Source organism: Polypterus senegalus, chromosome 6 (assembly GCF_016835505.1).
Source record: "Polypterus senegalus isolate Bchr_013 chromosome 6, ASM1683550v1, whole genome shotgun sequence".
NCBI lineage: Eukaryota > Metazoa > Chordata > Cladistia > Polypteriformes > Polypteridae > Polypterus > Polypterus senegalus.
In genome coordinates this window covers 96,764,611-96,791,468 of record NC_053159.1, presented here as the reverse complement: position 1 = coordinate 96,791,468, position 26,858 = coordinate 96,764,611, and the positions used below count along the sequence as shown (strand labels likewise).

The 26,858-nt window shown below is 38.5% G+C and overlaps 1 protein-coding gene across 1 annotated transcript in view; it reads right to left on the bottom strand.

Moving 5' to 3' along the window:
* Positions 1–26,496, bottom strand: part of ift22 (intraflagellar transport 22 homolog (Chlamydomonas)) — a 30,059-nt gene extending 3,563 nt beyond the window's left edge. The window contains exons 1-4 of the mRNA XM_039756594.1: positions 26,077–26,496; positions 22,680–22,762; positions 15,750–15,839; positions 2,155–2,357 (exon numbers count right to left, since the gene is read on the bottom strand). Coding sequence (XP_039612528.1) covers positions 2,155–2,357; positions 15,750–15,839; positions 22,680–22,762; positions 26,077–26,115 — 415 coding nt within the window. The 5' untranslated portion in view covers positions 26,116–26,496. The remainder of the gene's footprint in view (positions 1–2,154; positions 2,358–15,749; positions 15,840–22,679; positions 22,763–26,076) is intronic.
* Between the last annotated feature and the right edge of the window lie 362 nt (positions 26,497–26,858).

Genomic DNA, 26,858 nt, shown 5'->3' with positions numbered 1-26,858 from the left:
GGTTTGAGAAGAAGTATGAAAAAATATGAGGTTAACGCAGAAAAACAGATCACCAATTGAAGCTTTATGAATAATGGATACTTTATTCTCCATTAATAATTGTTTTGGTAAAGCCATACTCAGTGTAATCCTCCTTCCATTTTCTAATTTTTTTGTGACTAGCCATGATTAAATGAACGGTAAAAAAGTAAGAGCGAAGCGACGGTGACTTATTGAGGCAGGCAGGCAAATCAATCTAAACTGCGGTCAGATTCGAAAAAATATATCTTTTCAAGTTCTATTTGAATAGAAGTAGGTTCTATTTAGTCGACAGAAATCTCTTTGGTAGGAATGTAAGTTAAATTTAGTCTTTAAATTTCTATGGTGAAGAAAAAAAAAATTTAACTTGCATCCCTACCAAAGAGATTTCTGTCGACTAAATATAAAACTTACTTATATTTAAAATTTAAATAGAACTTGAACATATATGATAGTTCATAATACCCACGCAGCACTAAGTGCGCGTAAGTCATCCATTTTAAAAAGCGGTGTATACGAAATAGCCTGCCCATTTAATTATGTAGGAATGGATAGATAAATTAAGATTTTGTACAAATAATGTTTTTCATTTTTCTTCCTCGATGGATTCTGGCACCCCAGACAGCTGATCTCTAGACAGATTCGCCCATCGCAGCCAAGGGTCTCTTTAGTTTTGTCAGGTTTATTTAGCTCACTTTCCTGAAATAGTTTAAGTTAAATATAAAGTAATGAAATCAAACCAACACAAAATTCACATTAGGAGACATGACTAACAAAGTGGAAAGGGACACAACTCTGAATGGCTCATGCAAGAATGAGCTGCTGTTGCAGACTCAAGTTTTTATTTATTTGTTTTACTTGCGCTATATACTGTATAGGGAGAGTGACTAGATAAGAAACCTTGTTGACAGTACAAAGCCTTAGCACACCGGCTTGGCTACACACTTGTTGAACTTGTTTAAACTTTTTGTTGTGTATTTTGCGAGACACCTCTAGCCATGGTATCTCACAAGATTAGAGTATTGTACCAATTATTTACATTTATTTCTTTGATTTTGAACATTGGCAGATTAATTTGTCACAAAGGTACTGAATTGGTTAAAGACTGTCCTTTGGACTACACTATTTCTTTAGTCACTTTAATGACAAGCTTTCAACAGGGAAAAGCAAGATAAAAAGGGGATTTTTTGTGTGTTTGAAGAAACTGGCATGGTAGACAGGAATCAAGATAAAGTATGTATAAGTAGACTGATAAAGGACTAAATCATATTACATTATTCCATGTGTTGTTTTATTTTGTCTACCTCCATGAAATCATCTTGTTTCTTTTAATACAAGCTCATGATTTTTAAAATAATGATGTGGCGGTATTCTACTGCAAGTACTTGTCGGTGCCAAAGTGTGTACAGTGTGGCTAATCTGTTCCATATGAGAACACATAATAACAACAAACACATGGTTTCTCTAACTGCAGGAGAAAATGTATAATTTTTACTAAAAGTAGGTATAGTAAGAAAAAAAAATTACAATGGTACAATATGGCACAATTGGCTAGTGAATGGTTCGATGCGCACGGGTTAGTTTTCTTCATAATGCAATGGAAAATTGCATCTCACTATCATTCTGTTTTAGGCTTTTATTGTCCTGTTAGGCTGATTACTAAAGTTAAATAAACCTCTTGCATACCTGAGGGTATGTATTCTTACAACACGGGGCCCACCACCCACCTCATCTGATACTCGGGGACCATACCCAGCATTTAGCAGCTGCTGTGATGATTTGTTCAAATTCATCATGAAACAAACACACATTTGGAAATGTATTACACATGTCCATATACAAAATATTTTACCTTAGATTAGTGGTAGAATTAAAACCCTATTTTCCTGTAACATGTCTGAAAACATTTGCAAAAATATATTTAAAAAAACTTCAGTTTATTATTAAAAATGACCTAAACTAATTGTTTAGGTAAACAGCAGTTTTGACTATACTATCTAAATACTAGAATCAGGTAATACATTTCAGAACATATGTATTGCTACAGTGTTATTTTTCGCTACCTATGAATGGAAACACAGAGGCTAAATATTGTGCACAGTGCAGACAGATATTTATGTTAAGACTTTTTCATACCAAGAGCAGGAAGTCCATTATCTGCCCCATATCCTGGTTTGTAATGAGCCACCAGCATACACTGACTGTCTTGTATTCCCTGGCTAGAAACAAATGTTGAATACCATGACTCGACCTCCTTTAAATGGCTAGGCACATCTGGGTTAAACACAATGATAACCCCATTGGAATCCTTGAGAAAAGCCGGCCAGCATGACTCAAACCTGTTTAAGAAATACGACAGCAAATACAAGTGTGACATAAAAAGTAGACTTTCATAAAAACAATTGTGTGTATATTTGCTAATTTTATCTCTAAATAGCCTACAATTACAAAAAAATAAATGAACAACAAATACCTAGAGAAAGCAAGCATAAACAAAAATGAGAAGCTCTTTTTAATGACAGAAAATCTTTTGGTAATAGGTTCAATTAAGACATCCAACTTCACTGCTGATTTGTATGTACTGCCTATAATTTTAAATATTCATGTTTACAATATAAAGAATCAAAAACTCTCTAAAGTCTCATTTTAAAGCATAAAGGAATAATTTAGTAATTATTTAGTAATATCTGATTTACTAACAAGAACGTGAGAATTAAACGTGTATTTTTGTTTAAAGAATTATCAGTAAACAACAAATTCCAACAATTTTCTATTTTCTAGGCACTTCTCTAATCCAAAATAAAACATACACCAATATATATCATTTGTTTTGTTATATCTGTCTGTGTGTTAACATCTTTTATTGGAATTCATTATTTTAAAGAGAACGTTCACTGAAAGCAAAAATGAAAGAATATTTACACACAAAAACATAACAGAACATGTCATTTTCAAACTGCTCAAAGAATGAGGGAGTTTCTTCAGTCATGGTGTGCTAGTCGATCACCCAAAGGAATTTGCTGCACCATGCATACCATTATCTGTTATCCCAAGGCAGGTTTGTCTAATCAAAACCTGAGAAAGTTGCATGTTCTTGCACTTTCTTTCTGCACATCATCTTTTATGGGTATTTTACTGGTATATGAACTGATTTGATAACACATTGGTTCAGATCACGCCAATTCTGTGCTTTGTGTTGTCAATCAAGAGTGTACATTTACTCTTAGTGTTCATGATTTTCCCCCAAATCACCCAAGATATGCAGGTTAAACTACAAGACTCGAAAAAAAAAATGCACTTGTTGAGTGGGTTGATTATAACTAATGCAGATGATGAATCAGGGTAACTGATTACTTAATTCTCTCATAACTGGTCCAAATTTGGGAATGTGAAAGTAATATGGGATTACCTCATTTTGAAAGCCAAACAAAGTAGAAACAGAAGAGGAGCAGTGTATGAAAGTAACCATGAACCATCAAAAGTACATGTGTGCTGGCTTCAAACTTCAAAAATCCTCTCTTCCATTTGTACAGTACAAAGCACTCATGTTCCTTCTTTCCCTGCAGCTGATGTGTTCTTTGCTGTTTGTGGAATTGTATACATTATACTTTCAGAAAATTGCTTATTGGTTGCTAACTCTCACAAACACACGAGTTCAGCCCTATGATTCAGTACGAGAAATTTTAATTTTGTTGTAGTGTGTTGCAGGTAATTCTAGAGTTTGATGACCGAGTTGCTGGGGTTGTCACTACACAATTGACTGCAAATGTATGCAATTTGCTACAATTTTTTTAAAGATTATTTAAAAAAAATAAAAGCAACCAACTAAAGATCATTGGAAAGGTTAAGTAGTGTAACACCAGCCTTAACTGAATTGGAAATTCCAAATTCTTCCTGGTAAGAGTACGAATATGGGAGTATGCATGTATGAGTGGGAGATAGGACTGGTGGTCTCACCATGGCTATTTCAAGCACTTGTTGCTGCTGGAGTAGGCTCTGGTTTTCGCTCCATGACCGTGAGGCAGTGGGCTTCAAGTTCAGGCCTGAGGACTCCCATGGTTGCAAGTTTTTATGCCAACCAATTCCCCAGCCAATTCATCATTTTTATTTTTTACTGATCTCACACTTTAGTTATTTGGCCTACAAATATATCTAAGAAATTTGTGAACATTTGTATTGTCATAGCTTTAAATGCTTATATGTCTTTTGGCTTGTTCTTTTCAATTTATCCTTTTCTGTAGAACTTTCCCTCTTAAATCAATGTCACACTACACAGTTTTTAGTTGTGGGGCATGTCTGATTTGCTGACCGCAGTTGCTTATCTTGTTGCCGGACCATGTCAATTTTAATGAAAAAAAAATTGCTGCCATGTCGAATGTCTACCTCAGAGAGCCTATGTGGTTTGAAAGGTTAACCAGTATGGTGATTTCAGTCTCTGCCTTTTTTTTTTTTTGTTTCCTGGTACAAAAACATAAAACAGACAGATGATACAAGGTTCAAAACACCCACATTCCTTATTCTTGTTGCTGCATTAAATACTTTCTACTTCCACATAAGCACTCTCTGGTTGTCAGCACTCATAATAATTCTTTATATTTATATAACGCTTTTCTCACTACTTGAAGTGCTTTCCATGCAGGGAGGACCCGGGAAGCGAACCCACAATCTCTTTACTGCAAAGTAGCAGCTACAACAGCATCACTTGCATGGATGCACACAGAGACTTGCCTACGAGTAAAGGCTAAGTTAAACTTGTTTGATTTTGTCGGAGCAAGTGGTGGACTAGTTGGACTGAGTAGCTGGGTATGACACATTAGACTTCACGGAAGCGTGCAGCTGACTACCTCAGATTATGTAAATAAAGGTTATGACTGAAAATTCCTTGCAAAGACACATAATGTGACATAGCCATAGCCTAGTTCAATCCAACTGTTGATGATCAGCAGTGAGCAATTAAGACACTGGTGTATACAAACTGAATGATAAGGGGGGACCAGTTGCTTTGCTTCCTTTTTCACTTGTTTGTTTTTTAAGAAATGCTTCTTACACATGAGCACACAAGTGAATATAACACAAAAGTAACTTCCCCATTTGCATTTAGATTTTGGATGCAATTAAGGGGACAAACTGTAGAAAAGGGAGAATTAAAAAGAAAACAACAGAGGGAATTTAATGATTTATAATGTTATTTTAGCAAAGAAACATTATTTCAAAATCTCTTAGATAAAAAGATAAAACAGTAACTCACTCTGAAACAGGTTTAAAAAGAAGCCCACAGCCACAGGGGTTCCTTGAAATGAACTTGGGAACCACTGTGTTAAGGTATTTGAGAATGCATGTCATGTTGTGCTATTTTAGTTGTGTATGTATGTGTATATATATATATATCATCCTCTTTAATAAAACCCTTGTGTGCATCCAGTGTCTGTGTGTGTCTTCTGGTGAAGTGCGCATGCACGGGGCCACACAGCACGTGTTCAGTCTCTTCCTGTGCGTTCCCTGTGCAGAGAGATACACACAGAGGCGCGCACGAGTCACGCACACACACAGGCGTTCACGTCACACACACACACACAGGCGCGCACAGTCCGTGTGTGTGTGTCTTCTGGAGAAGTGCACATGCGCGGGGCCACACAGCACGTGTTCAGTCTCTTCCTTTGTATTCCCTGTGCAGGAGAGACACACACACACACACACACAAACACACACCAGCGAGAGACAGACAGACACACACACACACACAGAGGCGTGCGCTTAAGAGACACACACGCGAGAGAGAGACACACACACAGGCACGTGCATGCATTGTTGCAATGTTACTTTTCTTGGTTGTTTATTAAATTACATATTTTTCAAATGTTCATTTTTTCCCCCTGTGCTTAAAACTCATTAAAAAAAGAGATTTTAGCGAGCGGGTCATAAGGCTATAGCGCAAATTCTTGCAGTGTTAGTTTTCTCTGTTGTTCAAAGTTTTCTTAGTGTTAGTCAATGTTTCTACATTTAGTTTACTATTACGCTGTGCTTTCTATGGTATAGTTAACTATATTTGTGCTTAAAAACTTAAAAAAAAATATATTTACATACATTTCATACAGTCTGGAACGGATTAGGGTCGTGAACCGAGGTTTCACTGTATTACTGTCAGACAAAATTACAGGCATTTCACGGAAATACAAACCAGTATTACTGAGAGAGAAAATTAAAGGCACACAATACAGTGACACATATTACAGCCACATACAAGGTCCCTTGCCATTTAATATAGTCTGTTCATACAAATGTTTATGCACTACTGTTCTAGCGCCCGTTATTTTAACGGGCTTAATGTCTAGTATATATATATATATATATATATATATATATTGTCACGCACGTGCGAGTAGGGGGCTGCGGACGTATCGTAAACTCGTATGCCAGAAGGGAATGGCGGGGGATTAACCTTTCTCTCTTTATTTCCTGCAGAAAGAAAGACGCACCACCGCCATGAATCTGCCTGACTCAATACCCTCGCACCGCTACTTCCGCCCTTCCTCTGTCAACTCCTGATGACGTTAGCAATCCCACCATCCATCTCGGCTCCTTCCCAGCATACCTCTGTACTTCCGGTCCCTCTTCATAAATTTTCCCACTCCACCATTTTTGAATGCCAACTGTATGGTGCAAATGTGTACTGACTTTGACTGTTGTATTTTCATATTTCAAATTATTTTCTACAGTATACGGGGCCGGAAACCCCAAACCTTTATGCTAGTTTGTCTTTCTTAAACAAAACATATATATATATATATATATATATATATATATATATATACACACAAACCGATTTCAAAAAGTTGGGACACTATACAAATCGTGAATAAAAACTGAATGCAATGATGTGGAGGTGCCAACTTCTAATATTTTATTCAGAATAGAACATAAATCACGGAACAAAAGTTTAAACTGAGAAAATGTATCATTTTAAGGGAAAAATATGTTGATTCAGAATTTCATGGTGTCAACAAATCCCAAAAAGTTGGGACAAGGCCATTTTCACCACTGTGTGGCATCTCCCTTCTTCTTACAACACTCAACAGACGTCTGGGGACCGAGGAGACCAGTTTCTCAAGTTTAGAAATAGGAATGCTCTCCCATTCTTGTCTAATACAGGCCTCTAACTGTCAATCGTCTTGGGCCTTTCTTTGTCGCACCTTCCTCTTTATGAAGCCAAATGTTCTCTATAGGTGAAAGATCTGGACTGCAGACTGGCCATTTCAGTACCGGATCCTTCTCCCACGCAGCCATGATGTTGTGATTGATGCAGAATGTGGTCTGGCATTATCTTGTTGAAAAATGCAGGGTCTTCCCTGAAAGAGATGACGTCTGGATGGGAGCATATGTTGTTCTAGAACCTGAATATATTTTTCTGCATTGATGGTGCCTTTCCAGACATGCAAGCTGCCCATGCCACACGCACTCATGCAACCCCATACCATCAGAGATGCAGGCTTCTGAACTGAGCGTTGATAACAACTTGGGTTGTCCTTGTCCTCTTTGGTCCGGATGACATGGCGCCCCAGATTTCCAAAAGAACTTTGAATCGTGACTCGCCTGACCACAGAACAGTCTTCCATTTTGCCACACTCCATTTTAAATGATCCCTGGCCCAGTGACAACGCCTGAGCTTGTGGATCTTGCTTAGAAATGGCTTCTTCTTTGCACTGTAGAGTTTCAGCTGGCAACGGCGGATGGCACGGTGGATTGTGTTCACTGACAATGGTTTCTGGAAGTATTCCTGAGCCCATTCTGTGATTTCCTTTACAGTAGCATTCCTGTTTGTGGTGCAGTGTCGCTTAAGGGCCGGAGATCACGGGCATCCAGTATGGTTTTACGGCCTTGACCCTTACGCACAGAGATTGTTCCAGATTCTCTGAATCTTCGGATGATGTTATGCACAGTTGATGATGATAGATGCAAAGTCTTTGCAATTTTTCGCTGGGTAACACCTTTCTGATATTGCTCCACTATCTTTCTGCGCAACATTGTGGGAATTGGTGATCCTCTACCCATCTTGGCTTCTGAGAGACACTGCCACTCTGAGAAGCTCTTTTTATACCCAATCATGTTGCCAATTGACCTAATTAGTGTTAATTGGTCTTCCAGCTCTTCGTTATGCTCAAATTTACTTTTTCCAGCCTCTTATTGCTACTTGTCCCAACTTTTTTGGGATTTGTTGACACCGTGAAATTTTGAATCAACATATTTTTCCTTTAAAATGATACATTTACTCGGATTAAACGTTTGATCTGTCATCTACGTTCTATTACAAATAAAATATTGACATTTGCCATCTCCACATCATTGCATTCAGTTTTTATTCACAATTTGTTTAGTGTCCCAACTTTTTTGGAATCCGGTTTGTATATATATATATATATATACATATATACACACATACACTCGCCCACCCCTGGGTTTGGTTTACAGGATTTACAATTTAAAAAGATTGTTATTTTCATTAAAATTGTTACATATGCATTATTTTTACTTTTACTTTAAAACTTTTGTAATAACAATACTTGTCCTTTATTTCCGACCACGGGCATGGTTAAATCTCTTTCTTGCAGGACGTACAATGCTGCTCGCATTTGAGGCTGAATGTATGCTAAGGAGATGGCATGAGATCAGCTGCTGCCTTTCTGCTTCTGCTGCTGGCAAGCTGTGCGTTCTGCTTGTCGCGCAGCGTGTCGATCATTTCAAAGCCTGTACAGCAGCTTCCTTTTGCCACTTAGCGTCTCTGCTGTTTGCATTGTAAATTAGGGGTGAACGCACACTAAGGAGAAGCAGTCGGTTCATTTGTTGGCTTGCTGCTGCTGCTGGCGAGCTGCGTGTTCTGCTTGTCGTTGTTTTAAGAGCTGGAAGCACATGAAGTGTGTCTGCCAAAAGATTTCAACAACTGCTAGGTTAGATGTCCGTGAACTTGTTTTAAATGTTGTCTCACTGCCTTGTCTCACGTAACGTTAAAGTGTCTCTCGCGACATGTCAAATTGTCTTCCAAGAAGATCACGTCTTGTCTCCCTAGTCTCTCTCCCAAGATTTTTTTTTGATAATAGATATATATATAGAGTGCATCCGGAAAGTATTCACAGCGCATCACTTTTTCCACATTTTGTTATGTTACAGCCTTATTCCAAAATGGATTAAATTCATTCTTTTCCTCAGAATTCTACGAACAACACATAATGACAACATGAAAAAAGTTTACTTGAGGTTTTTGCAAATTTATTAAAAATTAAAAAAACTGAAAAATCACATGTACATAAGTATTCACAGCCTTTGCTCAATACTTTGTCGATGCACCTTTGGCAGCAATTACAGCCTCAAGTCTTTTTGAATATGAAGCCACAACCTTGGTACGCCTATCCTTGGCCAGTTTCGCCCATTCCTCTTTGCAGCACCTCTCAAGCTCCATCAGGTTGGATGGGAAGCGTCGGTGCACAGCCATTTTAAGATCTCTCCAGAGATGTTCAATCGGATTCAAGTCTGGGCTCTGGCTGGGCCACTCAGAACATTCACAGAGTTGTCCTGAAGCCACTCCTTTGATATCTTGGCTGTGTGGTTAGGGTCGTTGTCCTAAGGTCAAGAGCGCTCTGGAGCAGGTTTTTATCCAGGATGTCTCTGTACTTTGCTGCAGTCATCTTTCCCTTTATGCTGACTAGTCTCCCAGTTCCTGCCACTGAAAAACATCCCCACAGCATGCTGCTGCCACCACCATGCTTCACTGTAGGGATGGTATTGGCCTGGTGATGAGCGGTGCCTGGTTTCCTCCAAACGTGACGCCTGGCATTCACACCAAAGAGTTCAATCTTTGTCTCATCAGACCAGAGAATTTTGTTTCTCATGGTCTGAGAGTCCTTCAGGTGCCTTTTGGCAAACTCTAGGAGGGCTGCCATGTGCCTTTTACTAAGGATTGGCTTCCGTCTGGCCACTCTACAATACAGGCCTGATTAGTGGATTGCTGCAGAGATGGTTGTCCTTCTGGAAGGTTCTCCTCTCTCCACAGGGGACCTCTGGAGCTCTGACAGAGTGACCATCGGGTTCTTGGTCACCTCCCTGAGTAAGGCCCTTCTCCCCCGATCGCTCAGTTTAGATGGCCGGCCAGCTCTAGGAACAGTCCTGGTGGTTTCGAACTTCTTCCACTTACGGATGATGGAGGCCATTGTGCTCATTGGGACCTTCAAAGCAGCAGAATTTTTCTGTAACCTTCCCCAGATTTGTGCCTCGAGACAGTCCTGTCTCGGAGGTCTGCAGACAATTCCTTTGACTTCATGCTTGGTTTGTGCTCTGACATGAACTGTCAACTGTGGGACCTTATATAGACAGGTGTGTGCCTTTCCAAATCATGTCCAGTCAACTGAATTTACCACAGGTGGACTCCAATTAAGCTGCAGAAACAACTCAAGGGTGATCAGGGGAAAAAGGATGCACCTGAGCTCAATTTTGAGCTTCATGGCAAAGGTTGTGAATACTTATGTACATGTGCTTTCTCATTTTTTTTATTTTTAATAATTTTGCAAAAACCTCAAGTAAACTTTTTTCACGTTGTCATTATTGGGTGTTGTGTGTATTATTCTAAAGGATAAAAATTAATTTAATCCATTTTGGAATAAGGCTGTAACATAACAAAATGTGGAAAAAGTGATACGCTGTGAATACTTTCCGGATGCACTGTATAGTGTGACCTGTAGGGGGTGATGCAACCTCCCAAAACTCAAACAACACTACACAGACACAAGTCCCAGGTTCAAATAAATGATTTATTAGCAATAATACCTTTACAATGACTCTTCAAAACACACAATTCTTCTTTTATTCATCTCTTTCCTCTCCTCCACACCTACAGGCGAGCTTTGTCCTCCTTTCTCCTGACTCTGACTTGCCCATGTGAGGCAGGGCAGTTCCTTTTATCTTGGAGTACCACTGCCAGGGCATCGCCTGATGGAAGTACTTCTGGGTCAATCAGAAACCACAGAGAATAGAGATCACGTATCCCTGCAGCACCCTCTGATGGTACCCACAGGACATGACAAGGCTGCTTTATTGGACTCCAGTTCCCAGCGTGCATTGCTGGCGTCTGTAGTATCACCCAAGTAGGCTGCCATCTATCATCTCGGGGGAGCCCATAGCCTTGACAGGTGGTCTGCCCCTGACCTTCCATCTTACTGGCCTCACCCTGAATTCAGCCACCCTTATAAAAAAACAAAATGAGCGGCAGAGACTCAAAATGGCACAAGCACAGCTGCTGTACAGGCTTTGAAATGATCAGGCAGTGAGACAAGCAGAACAGGCAGCTCACAAGAAGCAGAAAGACCCTTTCACAATGCGAGCAGCATTATACGTCCTGTGAGAAAGAGATGTAACCACGCCCGGGGCCGTAACTAAAGGACAAGTATTGTTTTTACAAAAGTTTTAAAGTAAAAGTGGAAATAATGTATATGTAACAATCTCTTTAAATTGTATATCCGGTAAACCAAACCCTGGGGTGGGCAAGTGAAGCGAGCAGGGGGCGGAGTCCCCTAGTATATATATATAATCATATATATGCATACACATATTTATATATATATATTGTTGAAGTCAGAAGTTTACAAAAGTGTGTGTGAGCAAGGAGGCCTACAAACCTGCCCCAGTTACACCAGTTCTGTCTGCAGGAATGGGAATGAATTCTAGCAAATCATTGTCAGAAGCTTGTGGTAGGCTACCCAGAACATTTGGCTCAAGTTAAACAATTTAAAGGCAATGCTATCAAATATTAACAAAGTGTATGTAAACTTGTGACCCACTGGAACTGTGATATAGTCAATAAAAAGTGAATTAACCTCTCTGTGAACATTTTTGAAAATTACCTTTACACTGCACAAAGTATATGTCTTAAGCAATAGGCCAAATGTATAGTTTGTCAGTATAAAATCTGTGTAGGGATTATTAAGTAAGTTTTAAAGAATTCACCCTAAGTGTATGTAAACCTCTGACTTAGACAGATAGATATACAGGATCTGAAAATTTAACTAATTAATGACTACAAATCTGGGAATGGCTAAAAAAAGACATTGAGCTGCTTTCCACAGTCCAAATTGTCATTAAGAAATGACAGCTAAGATGAACTCTGGAGGCCAAGACAAAATCTGCAAGACCAAGAAAACCGACATATAGAACAAATTGTATACCGTGCAGGAATGGAAAGCAACCCTCCATATGACTGCAAGGGATATGCAGGCAGAATTAGCTGAGATAGGAGTGGTGATGCATTGGTCTACTGTACATAATTACTTACATGTACATGACATTCATGGAACAGCCATCAGAAGGAAGCCTTATTTGTGATCTCATTACAAAAAACAATGTCTGCATAAGTCAATGTACTGGAACCAAGTGCTTTGGGCAGATGAAATTAAAATTGAACTCTCTAGTCATAACCACAGGTTTGGAGATAAAAAAAGGAGCATTATCTGAAGAAAATAACAGCTTACCAAGTGATAATTGTGAAGGTCAATCTATTTTGCTTTGGCACTGTGTGACAGCTACTGACACAAGCAACATTGTGCAAGTAACAGGGAGTACTGGATACAACTAAATATTAACAAATCCTTACCGAGAATGTCAGACAGATGGTGAATCAATGATCCAAAACACACTTTGAAATCTACTCGGAAGTACTTCAGGACAACAAGGTTACGGTTTTGGAATAACCCATCATTGAAAATCTGTGGGTAGATCTTAAATGTGCTGTGCTTGCAGGACAGCCCAAGAATTTCTTACAGCTGGAAGCGATTTGCAAGGAAGAATGGGGAAAATTTTCCAAAACAAGAATCCAAAGACTCATAGCTTGGCTAAAAAATAAAAAAAAAAAATTTGCAAGCTGTGATTTTTGCCAAAGGGGGTGTTACTAAGTGCTGACTTAGTAGGGTGCCCAAGTTTTTGCAAATTCCACTTTTGTTTTTTTGTTTTTTTTAACATTTTTTTAACTAATTAAGTAAACTGTAATTGTTTTAGTTTGTTTGCTGCCAAAGTTGTATTTACTATTAGTTACTTCAAATCGCAACAAACTACTTCTGCTTACCAAATGCAACCTTCTGCATGGAACGGTATGTATATATACAGCATATACACAGTATACAGAGAGAGTTTTAGTGGAATTATTATTTGGGGCGTTATCTTGTTAAGAAATCCTACAGCAGCAGAACATCTTGGAAGACTCAGAGTGCCTGATCTTAAGAGAAAAACTAAATTAATAGTCCACAACTAAATTTTGAAAACAACAAAGTAATCTATCTTGAGAGGAAGTCTTATTTCTCTACAATTATAAATAATGTAGGAAATCCAAAAGTTTTATTTTCAACAATTAATTGTCCTTTAAATCCAGCTCTATCAAAGGAATACTCTTGAAAACTTTAAGTGAAACTTGTAAAACATTTGTAGCATTTTTTTTAAAATACAAATTTTGAAAATTGGATTTGATATAATAAATCCTACCAAAATTAACTCTGTTGAATCTCAGTGTGCTCAACCAAAGAATTACATTCTTTCAGTGAAACAGATTTACCTGAACTGTGTAGATTAATCACTCAACTTAAACCTTCTCCTTGTGCCCTTAACTCAGTCCAAACAGGCTTTTTCAAAGAGGTTTCCGACGCGCTAAAGGAAAATGTAATTGACAAAGTCGGGTCTTCCCAGATTACCTAAAGACTGGAGTAGTTAAACTTCTACTCAAGAAATATAATCTTGACTCTAATCTGCCTTTCTAGAAAAAATAATTCTAGAAAAAGAAGCTTTTTAATGGTTAAACGATTATTTGAATAAATAGCCCATTCTTGATCAGTTTCAGTAAGATTAAAAACAAAAAATCACAGTACAGAAACTGCACTGTTTAAAGTAGTAAATGACTTGTAGATTAATGCTGACACAGACAACATATCTGTTCTTGTCTCTTAGATTTGAGCGTAACTTTTAACCCCTCGACTACAGTATTCTAACAAATTACCTAAGACAATGGATGGGTCTCTCTGGTAGTGTCTTAAATTGGTTTTGTCTTATTTAACAAGTAGAGAATTCTCTGTTATTTGTGATTATTGTAGCTCGGGGGTCCATGATGTTGTATATGGTGTACCACAAGGTTTTATTCTGAGCCCTCTGTTGTTTTCAGTCTTCATGCTCCCATTAGGCCAGATTATCTCAAAACACAAGGTTTTAATTACTACAGTTATGCAGATGACATGCAGCTTTACTTATCTATAACACATAATGACCCTGATGTTCTGGGCCTTCTGATCCAATGTTTTATCATATTTCTGAATGGATGATTAGTACTTTCTTCCAGCTTAATAAAGAAAAAATGGAAATCTTTGTTTGTAGAAATGGAAATAATGACAGTATTAGAAATAAACTTCACCTCACCTCTTAGCATTAAAAGTCGAGACAAAAAGAATTTAGGTGTAGTCATAGACTCCAATCTGAATTTTACATTGAATATTAACCATATTACTAGGACTGTCTTCTATTATTTAAGGAACATTACAAAAGTTAGACCTCTTATAACACTGCAAAATGCTGACAAATTAATTCACACTTTTTTTAGTCAACTAGATCACTGTAATGTACTTTTAACAGGACTATCTAAGAAAGACATCAATCGGTTGCAGTTGGTTTAAAACGCAGCAGCAATCTTAACCAGAAAAAGAACATGTGAGCAGATCTCACTTGTTTTAGCATTGCCATTGTTATAATGGTTATTTCTGTCCTTTAGAACTTCTTTCAAAATAATATGAATGGTACAGTAAGCTCTAATCTTACAGTACTCCAACATATTGGAAAGAGTATCTGTCCCCTTACAATCATAGTGATATAACCTTAGACCTTCTAATAGTAGTTTGCTTTGTATTTCTACTAAACTACTAAAGAACTTCTTATGAACATTTACTTCAGCTGGAACGTCGGGTGAGGGTTGGGTGATCTTTTGGTCGTGTAATCTCTGAAGAATTTTTTTTTTGCCCAGCCATCTGACCACAGCTTCAGACTTCTCATTAGAGACTTGAAAACAAATCTGTAAATTAGACCTGTACTTTCTCTATTACTTTTACATCTGCGTTATGTACGTATGTATTGATTTATTCTTATATTTTATGTATGCAATTTATTAGTTCCTTTCCTTATCTATTATTAATTTTTTTATTTTCTTGAAAGCTTTTTCTTTGAATTTCTTTAAAGCACTTTGAGCTACATTGTTTTGTTTGAAAACTTGCTCTACAAAGAAAACTGTTGTTGTTGTTGCTGTAGCAAAACAAAACGAACAAAAGAGTCCCACAAACCTATGTATCACTTCAGGTTGTGAGAAGAAGCACTCAACTGCAGAATATTTGGCACACTTAATTTAAATATGTGTGCCTTCGAATAGAATGCAATTAGATGGTCGTTACTAAAACAAGTTAAACAGAATTAAATTAAAGCACAACTTAATGAAAGCTAAAGCGTGCAGCACAGTTTTGCGTAAGGATAAATGACTCTTGAAGCTGAACTGTTGTTAGAGATGTTGCAGATATTTAAGCCAATTGCCATATGAACCTCTGAATAAATATAAAAATAAATCAGGAAATATAGCATTTCATTTGTATATTTTATACTCTAAATTAAAAATATTTTTACTGAACAACACACATGACTACACTGAAGGAAACAAATTACATAGCAGTTCTTACGCAGAATCTCCACCACAGTCCCACATCTCCACCTCACAGCCAATGTTCTTGCCACTACCATTGCTACACTGGCATTCAAACTCCAAAATCCTGCAAGAAAAAAATATAAATTACATTAGTACAAAAAAACATGACTCTTTAACACGGTGCATTGCAAGCCAGTAAACATGTTTCACAGCATTCAGGTTTCATGGATTAGTTAATTCTTTTAATTGGGCCATTACAGCTCTTACTTTGAGAACAAATGTAGAATAATTGAAGGGGTAACCATTTCACTAACTACAGGATAGCAAACTTCCGGGATAAGCATCAGCCACATATAACCCCGAAGTGTTCAGCTGGGACAGAAAATGAATGGATAATGCATTAACAGCAAAGACATTCCATCATTTAACATTTCCTGGGTCTTTGTGGGTGGTGAGGCTAAGGCTTTCTAGGAATTTAGCTTGGATACAGATAAGTAAATAAATCTCAGCAAATATTCTGTTTCCACAGCTGAACTTTTCAAACCCATGTTTTGCCAACTGACAGAATTTATAACCAGTCAGGATCCAGGGAAATTTACACCAAAAAGAAATAGAATCAGAAAAAAATGGACACATTTGCTTTAAAATCCTTGGAGACAATACCTTAAGTAGAAAGAAAGACACTGAAATTACCCAAAAGTAGGTAGATCTGAACATCCTAAGGCTGGAAACCTCTCAACATTAGACACCTCTTACTTACTGTATGTTGTGGCGAGCGGCTGGGGTTGGCACTCAGCCGGGACGCACAGAAGGACCAGAGGAGGGCTTATGCCTCCTCCCGACTGTGAGAGGGCGACCGCCCTGGTGGCTTTGGGGACCACGGATACGGAGCTTGGAAGCTCAACCCTGTAGAGGCCCGTGGTCACTGCCAGGGGACGCACGAATGCCAGAGGAGCCCTGGCCCTCGGCACGTCCGCCACACCCGGAAGTGCTGGGGGGAAAGAAGACCAGGAACACCCGGAGTGCTTCCGGGTGCACGGCCAGTACTTCCGCCGGCACTCCCTAGTGTGGTGAAAGTCCCGGCTGCATCCCCGGAAGCACTCTGGGTGTCCCTGCTCCTCTTCTTCAAATGAGCTTATTGAAAAAAATCTGCATAGTCAGTTAATTACTTAATCTCCTCCATACTCCTGTTGCTTTTTGATAAGCATTTTTTCTTTCTGAAAACATTTTAGCTCAAATAGAAAAAAAACAATATTTCTATAACAGTCCAATTTGGCCATAGATGACAGCAAGTGGAATACCTAGAAAGCAAGTCAAATTAAATTATATGGACAAAGTTAAGAAATTCAACTGTATTATGCCTATGAACAAATGAGACTCTGAGCCTACATGAAGGCCATTTTTAGAAAAAATGTGTCATGTCTATTAAGACGTAAAAGTCTAATAAAAGTGCTACCTTTAACCTGAATGATATCTACAATTACATTCATTAGACACTACAGTGCATCCGGAAAGTATTCACAGCGCATCACTTTTTCCATATTTTGTTATGTTACAGCTTTATTCCAAAATGGATTAAATTCATTTTTTTCCTCAGAATTCTACACACAACACCCCATAATGACAATGTGAAAAAAGTTTACCTGAGATTTTTGCAAATTTATTAAAAATAAAAAAAACTGAGAAATCACATGTACATAAGTATTCACAGCCTTTGCTCAATACTTTGTCGATACACCTTTGGCAGCAATTACAGTCTCAATTCTTTTTGAATATGATGCCACAAGCTTGGCACACCTATCCTTGGCCAGTTTTGCCCTTTCCTCTTTGAAGCACCTCTCAAGCTCCATCAGGTTGGATGGGAAGCGTCGGTGCACAGCCATTTTAAGATCTCTCCAGAGATGTTCAAATCGGATTCAAGTCTGGGCTCTGGCTGGGCCACTCAAGGACATTCACAGAGTTGTCCTGAAGCCACTCCTTTGACATCTTGGCTGTGTGCTTAGAGTCGTTGTCCTGCTGAAAGATGAACCGTCGCCCCAGTCTGAGGTCAAGAGCGCTCTGGAGCAGGTTTTCATCCAGGATGTCTCTGTACATTGCTGCAGTCATCTTTGGTTGTCCTTCTGGAAGGTTCTCCTCTCTCCAAAGAGGACCGCTGGAGCTCTGACAGAGTGACCATCAGGTTCTTGGTCACCTCCCTGACTAAGGCCCTTCTCCCCTGATCGCTCAGTTTAGATGGCCGGCCAGCTCTAGGAAGAGTCCTGGTGGTATCAAACGTCTTCCACTTACGGATGATGGAGGCCACTGTGCTCATTGGGACCTTCAAAACAACAGAAATTTTTCAGTAACCTTCCCCAGATTTGTGTCTCAAGACAATCCTGTCTCGGAGGTCTACAGACAATTCCTTTGACTTCAGGCTTGGTTTGTACTCTGACATGAACTGTCAACTGTGGGACCTTATATAGGCAGGTGTGTGCCTTTCCAAATCATGCCCAATCAACTTAATTTACCACAAGTGGACTCCAATTAAGCTGCAGAAACATCTCAAGGGTGATCAGGGGAAACATGATGCACCTAAGCTCAATTTTGAGCTTCATGGCAAAGGCTGTGAATACTTATGTACATGTGCTTTCTCAGTTTTTTTTATTTTTAATAAATTTGCAAAAACCTCAAGTAAACATTTTTCACATTGTCATTATGGGGTGTTGTGTGTAGAATTCTGAGAAAAAAAATGAATTTAATCCATTTTGGAATAAGGCTGTAACATAACAAAATGTGGAAAAAGTGATGCGCTCTGAATACTTTCCGGATGCACTGTACATTCAAGAAATGACTGGCTTAGTTCAGTTGTGTTCTGCTTTTATTTGGTCAGTGTGATGTGTATATAATAATTACCCCATATTTATATGGATAAATGTGTTGACTTTGGTGCTTTGAAGCTCCCTGGTCTAAGAATCTTAGAACTTTAACGAAAGAGAGAAACAATCCATAGTAGTATACATTAATGTCTCTCCAGGAATTTAAGAAGAAATACAGTATGACATGGAATACCATATACAGCATAGCGCAAGTCAGGAAGAACACAGAGTTATCACTGGTTGGCAACTGTCATTGCAGGATACACAGTATAATATGGAAGTACCTAAGATTTCACACAAAATGAAATGTTCATTTATTATGGGGTGCTATATATCTGTATGCCGTGTATATGATCTTTTGTTTCTGTACCTATTTTCTTCCTCCCACTGCATTAGCATTAACAGCATCTGGGCCTGTTAAACTATATTGTTCAGACTAGCCAGTTAATTGTGGCCTATGATTCTGCCAAAACAGTATTTAAAAAATAGAAAATTCAGTGCTGCCTAACAAGCCTCTAACAGAATTTCTCCTTAATATCTGTTTTAGGTGCACTTGTCTGTGAAGGTATGCTGTGATTCATGAAATTGTTGCTGAATTCATTCTTTGCTATAGCAGCTCCTGCTTTGGCTTGGCACAGGGCTGAAAAAACATTCCACAATTTGCACAACATGAAGATGGCACATAGCAGCAGTCTACTAAAATATTTACTGCTTATTTTATGTTTACTTTCACAAAAGCCTAGTGTAGCCCAGCAGATGGTCCTTCAGTACAGCTGTTCACAGAGAGGTACTTGGAACTCTGATTGTAATACAGGAGACGAAAAAATTCAAGCATTGCTCACCATCAAGAATGTCTGCACTAATTTTCAGTGCATGGAAATTACTTTCCTTTCTTAGGTTTCAGAGATATCCGCAATCATATGAAAATTACATCTCCTTAGATAGATGGCATGAACGATTTTTTGACATGTTTCACCTGCCATCTCCTCTCTCTGACACTCTAAACTGAGTTATGCACAGTGCCTGTATGATCTTCCTAATTCACAATGCTCAGTCCTTGTACCTTTATGTTGTTCCTGGTTTTTGTTTCAATTACTTACAGTCAGGCTAACTTTTGCTTTCAGTTTGAATTAGCTTAATGTAACCTTTCTGACTTCCAAGATTTTATTTTTATTGTTTCAATAAATAGTACTGTTTGCTTTATTGTTAGCTACAGCGATACTTAAGCAGATACGCTAATTACTTTAGTTCCACGCGTTCTTCTACCATAATCAGCTACCAAAATTATGAGATCATTTATGTAGTTTAAATTGCATATTCCTGGTGCTATGCATTAAACATCAATGGAAACAATAATATAACATAGCTTCTTAAACCTGTTTAATCTAATTCAGGGTCACAGAGGGCTGAAGCCTATCCCTGGAGTACCAGTCCATCATGAGCCTCACTCCTGCACACACCCACATGGGGCCAATTTACCATCACTAATCTGCCTAATCTGGACATCTTTGGAATGTGGGAGGAAAAGCAGAGAAAATGGATGAAAACGGACCTTGGGATAATGTGCAAGCTTTACACAGAGAGCAACCAGGCACAGAATCTGTGAGGCAGCAATACCACGTCACTGACCATAATGATCATCTAATTACTTCTAAAACTGCACCTTTTTTGCAAATGTACACGTTGTCACAGACAGCTGGGGTTTTGACCCGGCCGGGACTTCTAAAAGGACCGGAAGATGGCATGAATAGCTTCCAGACTACGAGGGTGCAACCGCCCAGTAGCAGGAGAGGACCACGGGAAAAGACAGCAAAGGTTATATAACTCGTTGGGACCCGTGGCCACCACCAGAGGGCACCTTAAACCTCGTGGGACCTGGAAATAGTTACTTCCACCACTCTCGGCAAGATGGTGGAGGAAACTGCCAGGGACACCCGGAGTGCTTCCGGTGCAAAGGGCAGCACTTCCTCCACACCAGGAAGTGCTGCCAGAAGTTCGTCATCAGCCATCTGGAGCACATCCGGGCGGGGAATAAAAGGCGCCACCTCCTAACAGTCGAGGAGCTTGAGTCGGGAGTGGAAGCTGGACAAAGCTCCCAGGAGAAGAATAGAGGTGGCTAAAGACTGACGAAGAGAAGGTTTATTGGGGAGATTTAATTGCTGAATGTATTGTGTGGTGTTCGGGACCTTATTTCTGTTATTTGAGGTGATTAATAAACATGTGACTTTTATAAAGATGTGGTTTCTGACTGGTGGTGTCCGGGCAAGTTTCACAACATATACCGTACATACATTGTTTAACCTACTTAATCCAATTCAGAATCACAGGGGGGCACAGCCTATCCCACAAACACATAATGTGAGGAAAGAATCATACTGTACAGGGTGCCAGCTCATCACTGAGCACACACTCACATGCACCCATATTGGAATCAAAATACAGTCACCAGACTACCTGCAGCACACGTCTTTGGGTGACTTTGACCCCAGGATCTGTGAGGCAGTAGCACCAACTATTCTGCCACCATGCCTCACTGCTTTGTTTTAAATAACTCTGCTAAACACCTGTTTCACTAGTTAGGGACTGTCCAGGGTAATAAGGATTAATGGCAGAAAAGTAGCTACCGAGCTCAATTAAGGGCAAGCAACAGATGGTTTAGTTATTCCTTTACCATGACTTTGACGCTTAACGGCAGGAAAATGTTATAGAGGTCAGCAGGACTAGACTAAAGAGGTTATCTGAGCTCTTTGCATTATAAATACTTAACAATGATACAAATAGTCTATTATAAATAACACCCTTACATTTTACACAGAGATACGCTGTAAATTACATTTAATACTGAACACACAACAGCAAATGAAATCCAGATACTTTGCTTAAAACTGCAAAAGGTGACTACAGTCAGCATCTATGCCTTATACTAGGTGTGTCAAACATCTGATGTTACTGAAATGTATTTTTAAATTCTGTGGCTTGCCAGTAGTCTTATTCTGCTTTGTAAGACATTTATATTATCAATATTTTCCCCAAGTGCTTCAGTTACAATTTTTTTTTTGTTACACTGGTACATAGCGCTGTAGTGTCTTTTAAGTTTGGTCCCAAGAGTAATTCCAGGGTCACTTCCACTCATATTTGAACTACATCTGGGCCAGAATCAGCTCTATTAAACTCCTAGTGTCATCTTTCCAAAGCTCTCCTGGTGGTCTTAAGTATTCCTGCAATCCTCTTTGCTAATTTAAAATAAACAGGTTAGGGAATGTGTGATTACTTGTCCTACACTTCTCGGTGCCCTTCCATTATTACTTTGGGGAATTTGTTCACTCTGGACTCTTTCCTCAGTCCCTACCCTGTGTGGCTACCAGTACTTTAAATTTTACATCCCACTGCAATAATTGGCTTCTAGTTAATAAATCTGATGTAACAAAAACAGGTAGGCACTGCAGCCCTACTGAACTTAAATGTGACACACCATGCCTGTGTGTGTGTGTATATATTTTATTACCTGCGGTGGGCTAGCGCCCTGCCCGAGGTTTGTTTCCTGCCTTGTGCCCTGTGTTGGCTGGGATTGGCTCCAGCAGACCCCCGTGATCCTGTAGTTAGGATATAGCGGATTGGATAATGGATGGATAGTTTATTACTTAAGTGTTTTTTTTCTGTTTCATCTGTCAGTCCATTGTACTCACTCCTCCAAATCAAGGATGGAGGGTACTGAAACCTATAATACTAGCAACTACAAAAAGATCAGAATGTGCTGAAACAGAAATCCAGTCTGTCACAGAGCACACACATACAGAATATTTCTTAAGCAGAAACCACCATCACAATATATCTTAAGAAGATGCAGGAGGAAATCGGAGTACATAAGGGATAGTCACAAAAACATGGAGAACACTGAAATCATTCATCAAGAATCCATGTGATAATACTAATACCTACTAAAAGTACAGTGCCATATGATTTTTCTGTTATTCATTTGTACATCCATTCACCAAAAACAAGAATGTATACAAATTCTTTCCTTCATTATCTTTACACATTAGTACTACTCCCACAAAAATAATTTATCAGTTACCTTTTCCCCAATCAAAAAACAAAAATATCCTTACCTAACACCTTGTGTTGGACTGTATTCTCCTCCAACTGTTTTGATGGCATCTGACAGGAAATTTGCCAGAACTGTCTTACCACTCTGTTGCAAAACAGAGAACATGTTACATATGAGCCCATGAAGTTTCTGAATAGTTCAGTAAATAAATTAATTTAAGCAGTAGGAGCTTTAATATATGAACAATTCTTTTATAGTATTGCATACTAGGGGGCTGTGCCCCCTTGCTCACTTCGCTCGCCCAACCCCATCCCCTCCAGCAGCCACTTCATGTCTCTGCCACTCACGTTGTGAAGGGGGAGCTAAAGGCACGCTAAGGGGATGCGGTTAGATCAGCTGCTGGCTTGCTGCTGCCGAGCTGCGTGTTCTGCTTGTCGCGCTGCGTGTCAATCATTTAAAAGCCTGTGCAGCAGCTGTCCTTTTGTCTCAATGCCTTGTGTCGCGGGGGTGTTAAAGTGTCAATTACGGGACATTAAAGTGTCTCTGAGAAAATCACATATCATCTCCTTCCAAGTGTATACTATTTTTTATGACAAAACCAGATAATCAATTTCCCTTACATAACAGTAATTTATTTTGAGTCTTCAACGTTCATTAAAGAAGGAAAATCCTTCACAATATATGTGATGTGTTTTTATTATTTAATATAATATGAGAATTCCAAATGTTCTAACTAAGAAATTGAACAGCTGACACACTTTCATGAGATTAAAGCCGTTACTCCAAATGTTTTTGCAATATAAACGTTTGCATCAGGATTATTAAGAATGATATTGTTAATATTCGAGTAATGCTTTCTCAGAAATGAACATGAAAATTTAGTACTTCATTTAACATTAATCCGGGACTTTGTATTCTGTGTTTATGCAGAACTGGGAATTCACAAAATATTAGGGAAATTTTACATAATTAGATACAAATCTGCATACATATTGAAGTAAAAAGCCAAAAGCTACATAAATATGTTATAAGTAATGAAATTAATAAACACAATTAAAAACACGCAAAGTTAAATTGGACTTAAACTTATCATTTTGCATTGTGTTTCAGGCCATAAAACCGAAGAAATGTACAAAACTGATCTTGTATCTGTTTTGTGCAAATAGGTGTGTGGACACTATCTACTATTGCCAACTGGTAAAAATATTATTATAGGCACCAGTTCTCATTAGGTTTAAAACTATGCCTATTTAATGCCAAATAAAATATTATGTGTTAATAAATCCACCCATCCATTATCCAACCTGCTATATCCTAACTACAGGGTCTGCAGGAGCCAATCCCAGCCAACACAGGGTGCAAGGCAGGAAACAAACCCCGGGCAGGGCGCCAGTCCACAGCTGGGCATGCGCACACACACACTCACACCAAGCACACACTAGGGACAATTTAGGATCGCCAATGCACCTAACCTGCATGTTTTTAGACTGTGGGAGAAACCGGAGCACCCTGAGGAAACCCATGCAGACACGGGGAGAACATGTAAACTCCACGCAGGGAGGTCCAGGGAAGAGAACCCGGGTCTCCTAACTGCGAGGCAGCAGCGCTAACACTGCGCCACTGTGTCGCCATGTTAATAAATGGCCAAGCTAATTTTTCTTATTGTATTTTCCCACTCTAACTGTGCTGCAATAGAATGGTTAATAAATCTACTTACTTAACCTGTCTGGAAAGGGAAAGGATGCAGTAGCTTATGGCCTGAGTACATCAGAGAAATTGTAATATAAATCAGTATGTATTTTCATACAACAGTTTTATCTGAGAATTTAGCAACACAATAATTCTTAATTTGAACAGACTACCTTGTCTGGTACCAACACAATGTCCAATAATTATTGATAAACTATTATCTCTTTCCTGCACATTAATAAAAATTTAAGCCATAGCTCTGAACTTGTCCTACACATGTAGATCACTGGAGAAAGACAAAGGTCTGATTTTAATGTATAAAAACAAAAGCCACAAATAATGCAGTTATGTGGTGTGAGGGATTATATGAGTGTTGTTGGTTGGCAATGCCTCACTTAGAACCTGCCAGGCGATGGTAGAGAACACTCAAGTACAGACACACACTGGACCAGTTTAGACTCGCCAGTTAACCTAATTTGAGATGTGTAAAGAAAAACCAATAGTAAAATCTGTTAGGGAAGAATGTACAAACTGCAATCTTAATTATATACAGTATGAAATTCTGCAACTAAATGGCTACTTCTTTGGTCTTTAATATTGACTACATGTCTGCTTTCACTGTAAGGAGTGTTTAATGTTATTGTCATTATTGATATTTGGTGAAAATGTAAACAAAATCCACATTTTATGTTATCTAAAACTAGAAAAATGAAGTTTTCTTTGAAAATAACAGAGTTTTTTTGCTTTTTTTTCATAATTTGGCAAGAATGTTGTTTTTATTTTTAAAATAAGTCTGGAAAGGTCTTGCCTTTGATTCTGCTTTACTTCCAGTGTGTTTAAGCTGTATTTGGAACTGTTTTATCATGGAGCTTTTACAGATAACACTCTGAACTGGGTATGGGTGACATTTTATGAATGAATGTGTTTTAACTCTATTTGAAATGTTTTTGATTGAACCGTGTTTTATATATTGTATTGTATTGTGTATATATGTATTGTAATATGATTGTTATAGGATGGAGTGTCCGATTCCTTTGGTTATATCTATTTTATTGTTATGCATATGCTAAAAAAATGTCCCTGTGTAATTTGTAAATAGTAATTTGCCCAAACTCCAGATGTTTAGTAATGACTTTTACTTTAAAATAGTTGTTGTTTTCTGTTTTTTTCTTCTATCTAATGATCGCCAATGCCATTCCTCCAACACTGATCGTGTCCATGACAATTTGGGCCTTTGACAATGCGCCAATTAATCACAGTACACAAATCACTAACAAGAGGGGAATTTAGAGTCACCAGTTAACATGGTTCACAACTCTCAGGAATATGATAGCACACCCGCAAAAACGTGGGGCGAATACGCCAACTCGAGACATAACAAGATGCCTGTGAGAGCAGAAACATATTAATCTCACCCAGAATTGTGCCTGCTTGCTTATTTATAAATTCATATACTGAAATACATCACGCAGATTCGAAAATGAACTGATGGACTTTTATTAATTCCATCCATCATCTACAAAGTTTCCAAAACTGCTTATCCAGAGCTGGAGGCAGGAACTTCTAAAAGCAATCTTCAGGCAGAAGGCAGGAGCCACCCCTGGACAGAGCACAAGCCAATCGCAAAGGGAATTCCTTATCTGTTAAAACTAAGCTATTCTGAATAAACAATAATCATTTTAGTTAACAAAGGTTTCCGTGTGCCTGCATACGTTCGTATATGACAATTTGCATTAAAATAAACCAAGACTGAAATGAATTAAACTTACCTCACAGGGTCCAATCACAAGTATCTTTGCTTTAAACATTTTATAAACGGTCTTCTGTCCAAGTTAAAGATTCTAACATCGAGGAGTTACAATGAGAAAGGAATGGCAACTCACAAGAAAATGTAGCGTAGTCGCAAAAATGTTAGGAATTACATAATACGCAGCAAACGTAAATAATATTGCGTTAGACGTCCTGTCAAATGAAAACTATCGCATTAGTCAGTTAGTACGTTTCTAACACTACTGTATTTTTATTTCCTATCTTTCCATGATACAGATCTCCAGGAATGTATTAATCAAACCACTTTTTCCGTTTATTTTAGTTAATGCACCAGTTGCCCATCCTTAAGACGTTGTAGAAAAGTGAAAACCTCCGCGATAAGTCTTGCATTTCCAGTTAGGCTCCGTTTCCATGGAGAAGGTAAATGTAACGTTTGATTTTGAAGAGCACTTTCAGCCCAATTTTAGCCGGCTCGATCGACTTTAGAATTTATTTATTTATTTATTTTGAAACAATACTAGAATAAAAGCCTGTAAATAGTTATGATTATGCGAATATGACGAAGTTTACTAATATTCATTAATTTTCTATAGAATTGAAAATGCTCGAAAGTGTTACTGCGAAGAACCAGCGGGATGGAAGTATAGCAACGTGGATCCACTGAAAGCAGGGTTACCAGATGTGCTTTGTTTTCGCCAAGCTGGTCTATTTTTAAAAAGGTGTGTGCGTTGTTTTTGGGGGCTTTTTTAAAGTAAACGGTGTCAACTCTCAACGAAATATA